The sequence below is a fragment of the Syzygium oleosum genome, unplaced genomic scaffold, assembly GCF_021117445.2.
Source record: "Syzygium oleosum isolate NSW1041296 unplaced genomic scaffold, Sole_v2.1 Sole_v2.10, whole genome shotgun sequence".
Lineage (NCBI taxonomy): Eukaryota > Viridiplantae > Streptophyta > Magnoliopsida > Myrtales > Myrtaceae > Syzygium > Syzygium oleosum.
In genome coordinates, this window is record NW_026607494.1 from 2649681 (window position 1) to 2663965 (window position 14285).

The following is a 14285-nucleotide window of genomic DNA, read 5'->3' on the forward strand; positions in this document are numbered from 1 at the left end:
AGAACAATCATTTAGGTATATTGCTTACACAAGCACCCTGCTCGATCTTTGAAGTAATCTCGATTCTTTGTTGTTCCCAGGAAAGTAAGATAAATAAGGTAGAAAGCATTTTCGTGTTAACTTGCAGGCCACTCGTAAGAAAAGAACCTTTCTTTCATCCAATTGTAAGCATGTTCTCGTCATACCAAATAACTTACAAAAGGAAGAAATTGTGTGTTCGTTTTCTTCTCAAACCAAAAAGCCAGAATCAGTTTCCTCATTACTTAGCATGGCCGGATCACTCCTTTTCAGCATTGCAGAGGGTGTGCTGGGGAAGATAGCATCACCGGCGCTCCAAGAAGCCGTCAAAATTTACAGCGTGGAAAATCAAATTTACGAGCTTAGAGAGACGTTGACTGCGATTAAGGCGGTGTTGCTTGGTGCTGAGGAGCAGCAGCCGAAGAATCCCGGTCTGCAAGTGTGGTTAGATCGGCTTCAACATGTATTTTATGATGCAGAGGATGTGCTCGATGAACTCGAGTGTGAAGCCTTACGAAAGCGGGTAATCAGTCAGTACGAGGGCATCAAAGGGAAGGTGCGCCACTTCTTTTCCCTCTCTAATCCACTCATGTTCCGTGTGAAAATCAGTCATAAGATCAAGGAGATTGAGGAGAGAATATCCAAAATCTCCACCGAGAAAGATCAATTCAATCTTAATATGCAGAGTGTTGGCAATGGTGTGGCACATACGCGATCACAAGAGATGACTTACTCGTTCATAAACAAGTCAGATGTCGTCGGAAGAGATATTGATAAAAAAAAGATTATTGAGATGTTGATGCGGCCAGGTGACAAAAACCTCTCGGTGATTCCAATTGTTGGAATAGGAGGTCTGGGCAAGACGACCCTAGCTAAATTAGTTTACAACGACGATAGTGTGAAAGAGCAATTTCAGTCGCGACTATGGGTGAGTGTGCCGAAGGACTTCGATTTAAAGAAAATCATTGAAGGAATTATTAAAGATGCAACCGGTCAAAGTTTGACTAACTTTGTTATTCAGCAGTCGCAAACTCATTTGCAAAACATCATCAAAGACAAAAAATATCTACTTGTCTTGGATGATGTATGGAGCAATGACCGCCGTAGATGGAAAGAATTGAGAGATTTGCTAAGCGTAGGGGCTAGTGAAAGCAAGATAATTGTAACAACACGCAGTTCAGAAGTCGCTTCTATAATCGGTACCCATCCAGCGCATAAGCTAGAAAGTCTTTCCCATGAAGACTCTATGGCCTTGTTCAAAAAATGGGCATTCGACGAAAAGGAAAAGGAACCTTGTCCCGAACTCATTGAGATTGGAAATGATATTGTTAAAAAATCACAAGGACTGCCTCTACTTGTGATAATTTTGGGGAGTCTCCTTCGCACGAAGGACGAAGAAAAGTATTGGGCATATGTAAGAGATAGCAAAACATGGGGGTTGGTAGAAGTAGAAAAGGACATTCTGCCGGTTCTTAAGCTTAGCTATGATGATTTGCCATCCCACTTAAAACAATGTTTTCCTATCTTATCACTTTTGCCCAGAGGAGAAAAACTTAGGTCCGGGAGATTAACTTGGCTATGGATGGCTTTAGGACTCATTAGTTCAACAAGGGAAAGACTAGCACCGGAAGACGTTGGTGTTGAGTACGTGAAAGAGCTGTGGAGGAGATCTTTGATCCAAGATGTTGAGGAGTGGGAGTCAGAGTTAGTATTTAAAGTGCACGATTTGGTCCATTCTCTTGCAACTAGTGTGGGACAAAATTATTGCTCTATTGTTGACTTGCATACTCTAGAGATTTCAGAAAGAGTTCGTTACATTTCGACCCCAACCATTTCCTTAAAGGAAACCTCAAACTACGATGGAGTTTCTCCTTTTCTGAGAAAGAAAACTTCAAAGAGGCTACGCGCAATTATATTTCAATACATAGTTGGTGATGGAGTTATTAGTAGAAAATTTGCTAGAACGTGCATATCCAAGTGTAAGCACCTGCGGATTCTCGATTTGTCATATGGTAGCTTTGAGGAGCTGCCAAGTTCCATAGGCAACTTGAAGCAATTGAGATCGTTAGATCTCCAGGAGAATAAGCGGTTGAAGAAGCTTCCATATACCATTTGCGAGCTGCAGAGTTTACTATCTTTGGACTTGAGTGGTTGCTCGGAGCTAGGCGAGTTACCCAAAAATATGAAAAGGCTCGTCAATCTTAGATGCCTATATTTAACAACAAAGCAGAAGAGTCTGCAAGAAAGCGGAATACAATATCTAGGAAACCTGCAGCAATTGGGACTCGACACATGCGAAAATCTCCAAGTTTTGTTTGAAGGTTCTTGCCGACTGACTTGCCTTCGGAAGTTAGCAATTCGACATTGTGGGAGACTAACATCTCTGCCTTTTGAGGAATTAATCTCTCTAGAGTGGTTGATCATTATTAGTTGCTCGCTCATGTTGATCCCGGAGATAAAGTCCAGCTTTCCGTCACATCTTCGTGTACTGTCAATAACAAATTTCGAACAAGTGATGGAGCTGCTCCAGTGTCTCAATGAATCTGCCTGCACTTTGGAATCGTTTTGCATCTATGATTGCCCAAGCTTCACGGCTATACCTGAATGGCTAACCAATCATACACGTCTTAGGGAAATTCGCTTGATCCGATGTCCCAACTTATCGTCCATGCCGCAACGAATCCGGTCCCTCACCGCCCTCAAAGAGTTACGCATAGAACATTGTGGTGAACTAAGCAAAAGATGTGAGCCACAAACTGGCGAGGATTGGTACAAAATCGCTCACATTCCTCGAATTCAACTTGATTTGATTAAAATACAATGGACGGATATTTAGGTATGCATCTATAATCATCTCCCTTCATTTCTTCTTCGCTCTTAGATATAATATAGCCGTATATTGAGATTCCTTTGTTATACTCTTTTTTATCTTGACTTCCTCGTTGACAATGCATTATGCACATAATATTGACATCTTTAACTCTATGCTTGGGAAAATTTTTAGACAAATCCCAATTTCTCTGTACCATCTGCCGTGTTGAAAGTAAAACTTGATTCCCTAATAATGGAATCTCGTTTTCGCTTTTACTTTAGAAATTCGAATCTGATTTAACTTGTTGAAGGTTAAATTTTTATTCTTTTGATGATTATTGTTGAAGAAGCTATGTTAAATTTTATTACTCAACCATGTTCACATTGTCATTGGTCGTTGAATATATTTTAATCAAATGAATCTGTTGCGAATGTCCATCAAGCACTAGTTACGTTCACTGGCCGTATCAAAAAGAAATCGTGAAATATTTGGAAGTTTATTGAAGCAAATGCACTTACTAGAAAGCCACCTATATAAGAAACTTTACAACTCCTTTAATTGCAGAAATTTTTTTAATTTTCATGTATCCTTTTATTAAATGAAAAAGTAGAAGCAAATTTAAAATTTTTAATCAAAAGTAACGGTTTTCTTTTGGAGTGCTACATGGAGTACGTACTTATATCCCATCAAAATTGTAAAATAGGTGGTCTTCCAAAACTCCATGTTTCATTTGGATTGAAAGCACGGACAACATTAAATCGTTATTTTGAGTCTATAGGTTTAATTTGAGAATAGTTTTCCTCAATTTAAGTTGACGATTGTTTTCAAAAAAAAAAATGCCTTTTCCTGACGACTTTTCATTCTCGATCAAATGGAAGTGGATATAAAAATTTCGGAAACTTTGAGGAACCAAATAAAGGTTAAGTATTCAAATGCATTTAGCCAAGCTACAGTACTTAGGGGCACCTTTCAATCTCTTTTTCCTGATAAATAAACCATCTCATATTGACCTAATATCATTAGTATATATATAGTAAATTGAAAGTTTTGCAGGTTCTCATCCCAACTTGCCACATGTAGCAACGTTTACCCAATTTGAAATTTGCCAAAATACGACCAATAAGAGGACATCGAATTTGAAACGAATCTCGATATAAAAGAATTATGATTTCGAATTATATACATGAAATTAATATTCTTAATCTCAAAGAGAATAAGCATTAATTCCTCAGTCGAATTACTATTTAATCAAAACATTGCAATGAGAAAAGGCGAGTATTTATATGGAAACAATTTATATTAAAGTAAATAATCCTATTTAAGTTTGATTAGAAATCATATGACGTTGCATTCAACATTGTAGTTATACTTAAAACTACACACTCAATTATATTTGTAAGACTAAGTAGAATTTGTAACTCAGATAATAAAATAAAATTAAAAATTATATAGCCCCCAATCCTGTTCCTGTATAGTATGCAAATGATTGCTAGTCTAAACAACATTATTTGAAGGCTCTGGGATAATCTTTGTTGGCAAGACACTTGGCTTAATACCTAGTGTCAAATATAGCCAATGAAATTTTATTCAAGTTTCAGAAGATTATGAAAAAAAAAATAGATGCGAATATCCTTGCAAACATTTACATATTGTGAAAGTTTCATATGTTTTGGATTAACAAAATGTCAAAGTTTGTGCATCATAAGATTTAGATTAGAGACTATATAAGAACTCTTAATTTTGATGTAACCTATCACTAATAAATCAAGCTAGATTCATTACTTGAGTACCATTAGCACGTTGTTTAGTAAATAATGGGAACCATCAAATATGTAAGCACTTTCCCATAGTGTGTACACAATGTATAAAAAGTGTGGTTCCCCCTGTTGATCGGATACATCTCCCTTTCATCATGATATTACTATTTTTTTAAATTGAGACACTCTCCTTAAAAGCAAAATTGCCACACAGAAAACTCTACATAGTTTTTTTTTGTTGAAAGAAATTTTACATGCATATAAAAGTTAACTTTGCTAATTAAGGGAAAATATGTCTGTAAATAGAAATATCTAAGAATGACAATTTCACATGAAACCACAATCTCTGCCATAATACAATATTTTAGATATTCCAAGCTCATTTCCTTTTCTTTTTTTTTTTCTTTGAGTGCAGATGAACTCCCATGATCTATTTGCCGTGCCATGTGGATCTTCACAAAGATCTGGACGTGCACTCGGCCAATCCTTCGTCAATCTCTTTCATTTCGAGTGATGAAAACAATGGCTATTGATATTGTAGCTTTTACTTTCTTTCCTTCAATGAGTGTTGTTTTATATTATTCGCTTGTGTTTGTATTGCAAATTTCTAGATTGAGTAAATGCACGATCCGTATTGTATGAGACCAACTGAAGCATTGTCTCTATTTGAATTTCCTCAGAACAATATCTTTCATTCACGGACACACCATCGAATCTATATTTGGTAAATAAGTGTCAGTTATTCAATCTTTTTATAAGTTGTTCCAGTTAAAGAGTTTCCTAGGAATAATGCATTTAAAAACCATTTTTTTTCGCTTTTAATTTGTTTAAACTCACTCCTACATAGGATGATTATGTTCTTCTTTTCCTTTTGCACCTAAGAGTGGACTCATGAATGTAAATGCACAAAGGCTAATTACATGAAAAAAAAAAAATATCTGCTGAAAGTCTCTGTCAGTTTTACTCTCAAGCACTTTTAGTTGAACTCATAATTGTATATGCTATATAGTTCCTCATAAGTTCAGCACCGCCATGGTCGATTTCATAATAACACTAGCGCTCAGAACTGCCCAGATTGGACATACTGAAGATGAAGATGAGGTCGAGGGGGCTCAGTGCATAGATTCAGCCAAATCGGTATCCTGGTTTTTAGCTTCAAAGCGATAAAACAAAAGGATAACCGTTAACCAATGATCAACTCACACCATATTAAAATCTTAATGTGCATTATAGAGCAGAACAATTATTTTGGTCGGGACGGTTTTTAGTATAGCTATTACGATCGCCTGCCAGAGACGAGACAACGCTGGCGTTCATCGTCTGCAATTCGTGAAGCTCTCTTGAGACCCCCTACTTAATGATTTTTTCCAATGTGGCAAGGAAAGATAATGGCCAAATTGATCCTTTTCATCATCGCGAAGAGTGGTCTGAGCCAACCCTCGGATGGCATACCCTCCAATAATTTGGATGGAGTATTTAGGCAAAATCGTGCTTGCCAAGCTGTGCACAACGACGAAAAGGTCCAAGAACACTTTGATTTCAGAATATGGGTTTGCATTCCACATGATTTGATCTAAAGAAAACTTTCGAAAAAGTCTCCAGAGATTCTATCAGTCAAGGCTTGATCAGAATTCCGGTTGCTAGTAAATATCCAACGCATTGAGCAGTTATAGACCCATCTGCGATACTTAGCAAACGATAAAAAAAATTTCCTCAGTGCTTGACAATCTGTAGGACGACGGTCGTGCTCATAATTGTTTGGAATGCCCGTCATTTCGTCGAGAAATGTGAGGGAGTTTTTCTTGCTCTGAAATCTCTTGGGGGGCTTACTTCATGCACAATCAACAAAGACGGGCATCGATGAGAGACAATAGCAATGTGTGAGAATCATCAGTGGAGGACGAAATGACATCCTTCCTACGCTCGAACTTAGTTACAACGATATGCCGCACCATATGAAACGTTGTTTTGCTTTCTTTTTTTTCCCATGTTTCCAGAAAGATTACCAGCACGCCGGCTATCTATCAAGTAATCTGTCAAGCGTGTGCGGCTGATATGTCCGTCAATTGAAAACCAAGCGCCGGAAGAAGTTGGAGATCGTGTCGGAAAGAAGCAGAGGAGTTTGATGAGGCTTTGCTATTCAGTATGCACGATCCAGCGCACAATCTTTGCTTCATCAGTGGCACAGAGTGAGAGTATCTGACGGTAAATTCGAACATTGAAGCCTCGTCTAGTTCGATGGATAATGAATATATGAATGGATTTCCATTCCAAGCATTCACATTCCGTGAAGCAGTATTTTTTTCCTATTGTTTGGATGAAAATGTCTAGGAAAACCCAATTCAACCCTTGAGCATCCTCAAAGGTCGAGATGTGTTTTATATTTTTCCTGTTGTGCTGTTTTTCTGTTTCCTCTTCTTCCCCACCCCGAACCAAGGCCACATAGATCCGCCGCATCACCGCCTGCAACATCGCTCCCACGAGGCCCCACCATCGCCCAAGCCCTCGCCAAATCTGGGCGAGGGTCTACGTGGCCTTGCTTGCGGCTGAGGCCGCGATGGCCCTGGGCAAGGCCCATCACAGTAGCCTTCGCCGGCCAAAGTGAAAAGAAAAGAAAAGAAAGAAAGAAACAATTAAAAATTCCATTTTTTAATAAAAATTACTAAAAATTGTCCATATTAGCGCCGGCCGTACCACTAAGACAACCGATGTTTACATCAGTAATTTCCGATCAAAATTGGCCGAATGGACTCGATTGGCACAAATACAAAATGTTTATGACTTTTTTTGTACTTTTCCCAAATCTCAAGGTAGTTGAAACCATAAAATATAAATCCACTTGGTGTTTCACATATAGCATATTTAACCTCAGAACATTGATTACGTGGTCCAACGACTCATCATAATGCAGGGAGCCGCTTGTCCAAATGGAATGCGGACATAATCCATTTTGTCTAAATTGACCTTGAGAGTCACACCTTTAACTCTGTGACCGAAGTCTTACATGACGCACGTGGAAGTGACTGTTTTGCCAACGTTCGTGATTGGTGGACCTTAATTGAATCAAAAGTTTGGATATCTTTATTATCAACTAGGAAAAAAGAGAGAAATCTAACATATACCAACCCCTGTTAGTTTGATCTACAATATAACTTGATGGAATCACTTCTTACAATAATATATACTTGGCATACGACAATTGCAGTGTGACTCAAGAAGGTCGGCCCTCGAATTGAGGGCTCTCGATCCCTCAATCCAACGAAAAGTTAACTAACCATTAGATATGAGTCTAAGTTGTCATCTTTGGTTTTTCTTTTTGCACAATATTTCAGTTTAGATAAGTTCTAATTCATCATCTCTTAACATAGATGGACAAATAATTAGAGAAGGAACAAGACGTGAAATTGATATAAAGAGTAGTTCCGTATGCCAATGCTGGAAAGATTACCAATAATTTCTTTAACAAGATAAACCATATTTATTTATAGACGTCCTTCCGTGAGTGAGAGAGAGATTAATATTAAGTTTCGGATAGACGATCAAACATTATCTTAAAACAAAAAAGAAAAAAAAATAGTAGGAAAAATTGAAATACCACCATGATAGATGTAAAAAGAGAGGAGACATACAAAAAAAAAAGGGTCGGCAAAATTGGAATATCGGTATTTTACTTTGCATCTAAGCTATATTGGATTCTATCAATTAATAATTTTAAAACCGATGCACCAAAAACATCACGAAAGAGACCATTCCATGGTCCGGACAAAAGTCCTGTGATTCTTTGCTTGTTTTGATTGGCACGGAAGAAAAGTCACGTGCCTTGGACTCGGAGTTCCCGATGGCTTGCTTTAAATTAAATTACAGAAGCTGAGACAGCCTTTTGGTTTAAATGGTCGAGGCAGAATTAGCCTTTGATTCTTCTTTTGTTGTTCCAGTCTTTCTTTCTAGGGATAAGTGCATTATAAGCCCTAAAACTTGTCACAAAAGTGCATTTGAGTCCTAAAACTTGCAAAAAATTCATTTGAGTTCTAAAACTTGTCAAAATGATTCATTTGAGTCCTAAAGTTAACACCGTTAAATTTACTAACGGAAAATGCTGACGTGGCGCTGACGTGTCATTTTTAATTATTTTTCTTGAGACACGTGGCGCCACGTCAGCAAAAATAAAAATAAAAATAGAAAAAGCTGTAAAAAAAAAAAAAAAAAAAAAAAAAAACAGAACCGGCGGTGGCCGCCACCACAGCCACCAGGAAGGACAGGCGGAGGTCGCCTGGGCCTTCCTGAAGCCCGGTGACCCTCGCCGGCCCTGGGCGAGTCCCCGGCGAGGGCCGGCGACCCTCGCTCAGATCTGGGGCGAGGGTCGCGCCATCCCCCAGATCGAGGGTCGCCGGCCCTCGTCGGGGACTCGCCGGGGCCGGCGGAGGTTGTTGGGCTTCGGGAAGGCCCGGATGACCTCCGCCGCCCGGCGAGTCCCGAGGGCGCGACCCTCGATCTCGGGAGGGCGCGACCCTCGCCCCCGCATCCGAGCGAGGGTCGCCGGCCCTCGCCGGACTCGCCTGGGCCGGCGAGGGTCGCCGGGCTTCGGGAAGGCCCAGCGACCTCCGCCGCCTCCCTTCCCTGGTGGTCGTGGCGGCTACCGCCGGTTTTGTTTTTTTTTTTTTGCTTTTTTTGGTTTTTTTTTTTTAGTTTTTTACAGCTTTTTCTATTTTTATTTTTGCTGACGTGGCGCCACGTGTCTCAAGAAAAATAATTAAAAATGACACGTCAGCATTTTCCGTTAGTAAATCTAACGGTGTTAACTTTAGGACTCAACTTAACCATTTTGACAAGTTTTAGGACTCAAATGAACTTTTTGCAAGTTTTAGGACTCAAATGCACTTTTGTGACAAGTTTTAGGACTTGTGGTGCACTTGTCCCAAAAGATAATTAGTGCGTAAATGAGCTGTCACTTAAAAAAAATGGTTAAAAGATAAAATCCTTTTCTTGTTCCATTGCTCGTGTTGTGTATGTTTATCAATAATATCTATATCCATTATTTAATAAATCAAACATTTCGTGAAAAAATAATCTTTGCTTAATCTTTCAAATGTTAATTTGTTGCGCACGCACAACGCTTGAGCACATTTGCTAGCGAGAGGGAATGATAATGTAATGACTTTGATTGCCTTACCCCATTCCTTAACTCAAGTTAAGAAAAAAACACCTTTCAGTAGTAAATTCCCTTTCGACTATGTGGAAGGAGAATTTGTTCAATCAATTCTCAACTAATTTTATGAATGTTGATTCAATTCTAAACTTTTCAATTTTATCAATATAATCATGAATTTTGCACAATTCTATGCGGTCTCTCTTCCTCCTCTACCTCGGATTCTCGCAGCTCACTCTCCTCTTCCCTCTGTTATTATCGTGGTCCCGCCTCTCTTTTCTCATTTTCTTTCTTTCTCTCGCTTTCTGACTCGTCTGACCCTTCCCTCCTCTCCCTTTTCTTTCCTTTCTTTTTCTCCCTTTTCTTGTTTTGTTTTCTCCTCCCTCCCCTCTCTTTCTTTCACACGTCCCTCTCTCCTCCTCTCTTTCCCTGCCACTCTCTCTCTCTCTCTCTCTCTCTCTCTCTCTCTCTCTCTCTCTCTCTCTCAATTATTACAATAGAGTCACGACAAGGCATCGCTGGATGTACCGAACGGCCATGGGTTAACAATGAACGATTAGCAATGTATAATACACATTTTCTGACCGTTGACCATATCCCTTGCCCGAGAAATATTATATTCGGGTGTTTACCGTCATTGACGTGGAATCGTTCATTAACATGTGATTTGACGCCTTGAAAGTGTTTCTATTGAACAATTTCAATACTTTGATGTTCTGCAAAAAGAAAAAAAAATTCAAAATTTCTCGGTCGTCCCCCTATAAGAATAGGATTGTAGTAAACAATCATGCGATGATGTCTCCTCAAAGTTCAAAGACGTCTTTGATTGGCTGTTTTTATCCTTAAAATTAAAGGCATATGTGCAACTTGTAAAACAAAACTAGTAACGTAATAAATATTCATGTGAAGTGTGATACATTCATACGCCACTGCACAGCCATCATAGAGTCACGACAAGGCATCATTAGTTGTACCGAATAGACATGAATTAACAATATACTATCAGCAATATATTCATCTGTTTTTCACACATAGCTCAAGGGGTCTTGTCTCGGGGGTGTTTAATAATGAGACCATGCTTTATTATAACCAATACTGCTGAGCTTCCTATTTCCTCTCGTTATTTACTGCTTTGCTATCACATCTTTATTGCTTTATTTCTTGTTTATTCTTTAATGCTTGCTCACCCCTGCATGATCATCTTCATATATTAGTGGCTGAGGATAAAATCGACAAAGACTATGTGCAAAATATTTTCAAAATGAAAAGAAAATGTATTGAAATGGCATTTAATTAATCTAGCGTAACCAAATCTTTGTATTCAGAGTCTTTGGTTCACAGAAGTAAAATGTTGTTCCATGTTTTGCTAATCGACCCGTAATAGATTAGTGGCAACTTCAAAATGAATTGATTTGCATGTTTAATTAATTAACTTAAAACCCCAACGTTGCAATTGGTATGGATTTGATAGAGTCCTTGCTAAGTATTTGCTTAGTAATCCGTTAGTTTTTCCTTGGTTACCTCTCGGAAGGTTGTGACACTTACAAGATCCTGTTTCGGTGTTAATAACAAGCGATATAAAATTTTACCTATAAGAAAGCATGGGAGTGACCTACAAGATTAAATTTGACCTATAGGAGTGTTATGCTTCAAACAGTGATTATGCATGTCAAAAGATTACCGGTGGCAATTGATGAGCCAGCTTGCTAAGGGGGGGATTCGGGATATTTAGAGGGTCAACCACTAAATCTGGATGCAAAGGATCGACCTTTCCCTCCGCCAGGAGTGCACGAGGAGCACTGCAAGCAGCATTAACAATCATCACATCGAATTCAACTTATTACGGCCATGTGGCCAAAGAGTCATGAATCAAGTAAACCTAGTAAAAAGCATTATTGCATCACAGGAATGGAAGACGTATATCGTTTTGCTCACGTTCATTGATTCATTTTCCCATCATAATTACAACAAACCCCTTCTAGGAACTGAATAGGAGTTCCCACACACCAGCATTGGAATGTCTGCACTGGCAGCCATTTTTTTTTTCCCAATCCTTTCAAAAGGGTGTGGATCTAAAATGACAATGAAATGGAGATATGGGAAAGCGAACCTGCCAAAGCTTTCCCGTCTTTCAACAGGGTGTGGATCTAAAATTAACATGCATAAATTATCCTGCGCTCAAACAGGAAGAAGATGAAATGGTCACAGGATGCATAAAACCCCCCAGACGAGCAGAGAAGACAATTAGTGCATAAATGAGCTGTCACTTAAAAGAAAGTTAAAAGATAAAAGGCAAGAAAATTACTTGAACGCCTGTAGCTTTAAGACTGTTGGAGAAACGTAGGTAATTCCGTAAAAAATCCGACACTCAGGGGGACAAGAAAAGCATATCCCCTGCTCAAAAAGATTCTAAAGTTTCTTTATCTAAAGGAAGTCCCAAGCATATCCAGTCCTGGTAATTTCAACAAAAGATGGGGGCTTTTGTAAATCAAAGAGGGCCTCCTATTTTTAAGGGATCTCAGTCATTTGCTCTTTCTTCACTCAAATATCCTTAATTATTATTTTACAAATATGTGTCCACGATAAAATGAATAATTTTATAATTTTATTTTATCTCACTTTCTAATATTAAAAGATATACATATTTTTCGATCCCACAACAGCTTTCCTAACAAGATTTCAAATCTCAAAGTCCTTTTCTCCTTCCATAGATATTTATGCGCATTGTTCGTATTGTGTATATTTATCAATAATCTATATCCATTATTTAATAAATCAAATATGTCGTGAAAAAATTAATCTTTGCTTAATCTTTCGAATGTCAATTTGGTGCGTGCACACAGCGCTTGAGCACATTTGTTAGGGAGAGGGAATGATAACATAATGACTTCAATTGCCTACCCCATTCGTTGTCTTTAAGTCCAAAACAAAATAATTATGAGTAGTAAAATTCCTGTAACTATATGAAAAGAGAAATTATTCAATTGATTTTAAATTAAATGTGCGATATCAATTCAGTTCTAAACTTTTATAATTTTGCTAGTTTTGTCATAAGTTTTGCACAATTCCAATGTAGTTACTGCAGTTAATTTTTATTGAAAATTGCTCATTTGCACACAAGCTCTCCTCCTCTCTCTGGGTATCTCGCAGCTCACTCTCCTCTTCCCTCTTTTATTTTCGTGGTCCCGCCTCTCTCTTTCTCTCTCCTCCTTACCTTTTCTTTCTGACTCATTTGACCCCTCCCTCCTCTGCCTTTTCTTTCCTTTCCTCTCTCTTTCTTTCTTTTCTTCTTCTGTTTTCTTCCTCCTCCCTTTCTCTCTTTCACACGTGCCTCTCTACTTCTCTCTTTTCCTTTCCTCTTTCTCTCTCATGTTTCCCTCTTTTTCTCTCTCTCTCCCCACTTTCTCTCCCCACTCTGTCTCTCTCAATTATTAAGGTAGAGTCGCGACAAGGCATCGCTAGATGTACCGAACGGGCGTGAATTACGATAAACCGAACGGGCGTGAATTACGATAAACGATTAGCAAATGTACACTATACATTTTCTGACCGTTGACCATATCCTTGATCGAGAATAATTAGCAACCCACCAAGTATTATATTTGGATTGTTACCATCATTGACGTGGAATCGTTCATTTTAAATGCGATTTGAAGCCTTGGAACGGTTCCCATTGAACAATTTCAATATTGTGATGTTCAGCAAAAAAAAAATTTCAAAATTTTTCGATTGTCCCACTATTAGAACATGATTGTAGTAAATGATAATGCGATGATCTCTCCTCCAAGTTCAAAGACGTCTTTTATTGTTCACATGCTTGTGAAAGTATGTATTTTGGTATACTTTTGGGATCTTTCAGGGAATTTGTCTTAGACCTGAAAAATTAGTTGCACTTGAAAAAGTTTGTTGCTTTTATGGAAAGGGAATTTTGTAGGATGGTTCATGTATAAATGTTTTGAGTTTGAGGTCAGAACGCTTCGGCAGATTGAACTTGCATCTTAGAGGCTGACTTTGAATCCTGGTGGATGATTCTCTTGCATTTTGCCAGTATCACCTTTTAGTGGATTCTCAAATGCCTGTCGGATACATGAGATACATTTTATGCATATTCATTGTTCACTTGTCTCTTTTGCGAGTGTGAAGAAGTTAAGAGTAAATGAACTGTAAGTGTGATTTAAAGGCGCGAAACAAGAGAAAATATTGCCATGATGGTGCAAATGATACTGACTAAATGTGTGTGTATAATCTGTGAAATGCACTATCATGTAAATTGTTGTATGGGAATTGAGTGTTCTATTTTATGTGTGAATGTGAATTTGAATGAAATAGCCTTAATTTGATTGTTCACTTAAATGCTCATGATTATGGGTAATGTATGATCTCTTTTCTAGGGTTCAAAGCTTGTTTAAAAATCACTGTCAATGTACAATTTGCTTTACATCTGCTGGACATTGCTTGGCTTTTTTGGTCGACCTTCGTTGAACATGAATTCTTATGAATTTGGCTTAATTTGAATACTATTTGAGGCTCACACGTCAATAGTTTTTAGATA

At 38.3% G+C, this 14285-nt stretch overlaps 1 protein-coding gene across 1 annotated transcript; it reads left to right on the top strand.

The window, feature by feature from the left end:
• Positions 1–223: 223 nt before the first annotated feature.
• LOC115663937 (putative disease resistance protein RGA1) lies at positions 224–5338 on the top strand. Its single transcript, XM_030585899.2, has 2 exons — positions 224–2854; positions 5003–5338. Exon 1 carries the CDS (start codon positions 269–271, stop codon positions 2852–2854), a length of 2586 nt encoding a protein of 861 aa, XP_030441759.2. The 5' UTR covers positions 224–268; the 3' UTR covers positions 5003–5338.
• Positions 5339–14285: the final 8947 nt, after the last annotated feature.

Coding starts and splice junctions, on each gene's coding strand:
- LOC115663937 (XM_030585899.2), top strand. CDS start 269: ATGGCCGGATCACTCCTTTTCAGCATTGCAGAGGGTGTGCTGGGGAAG.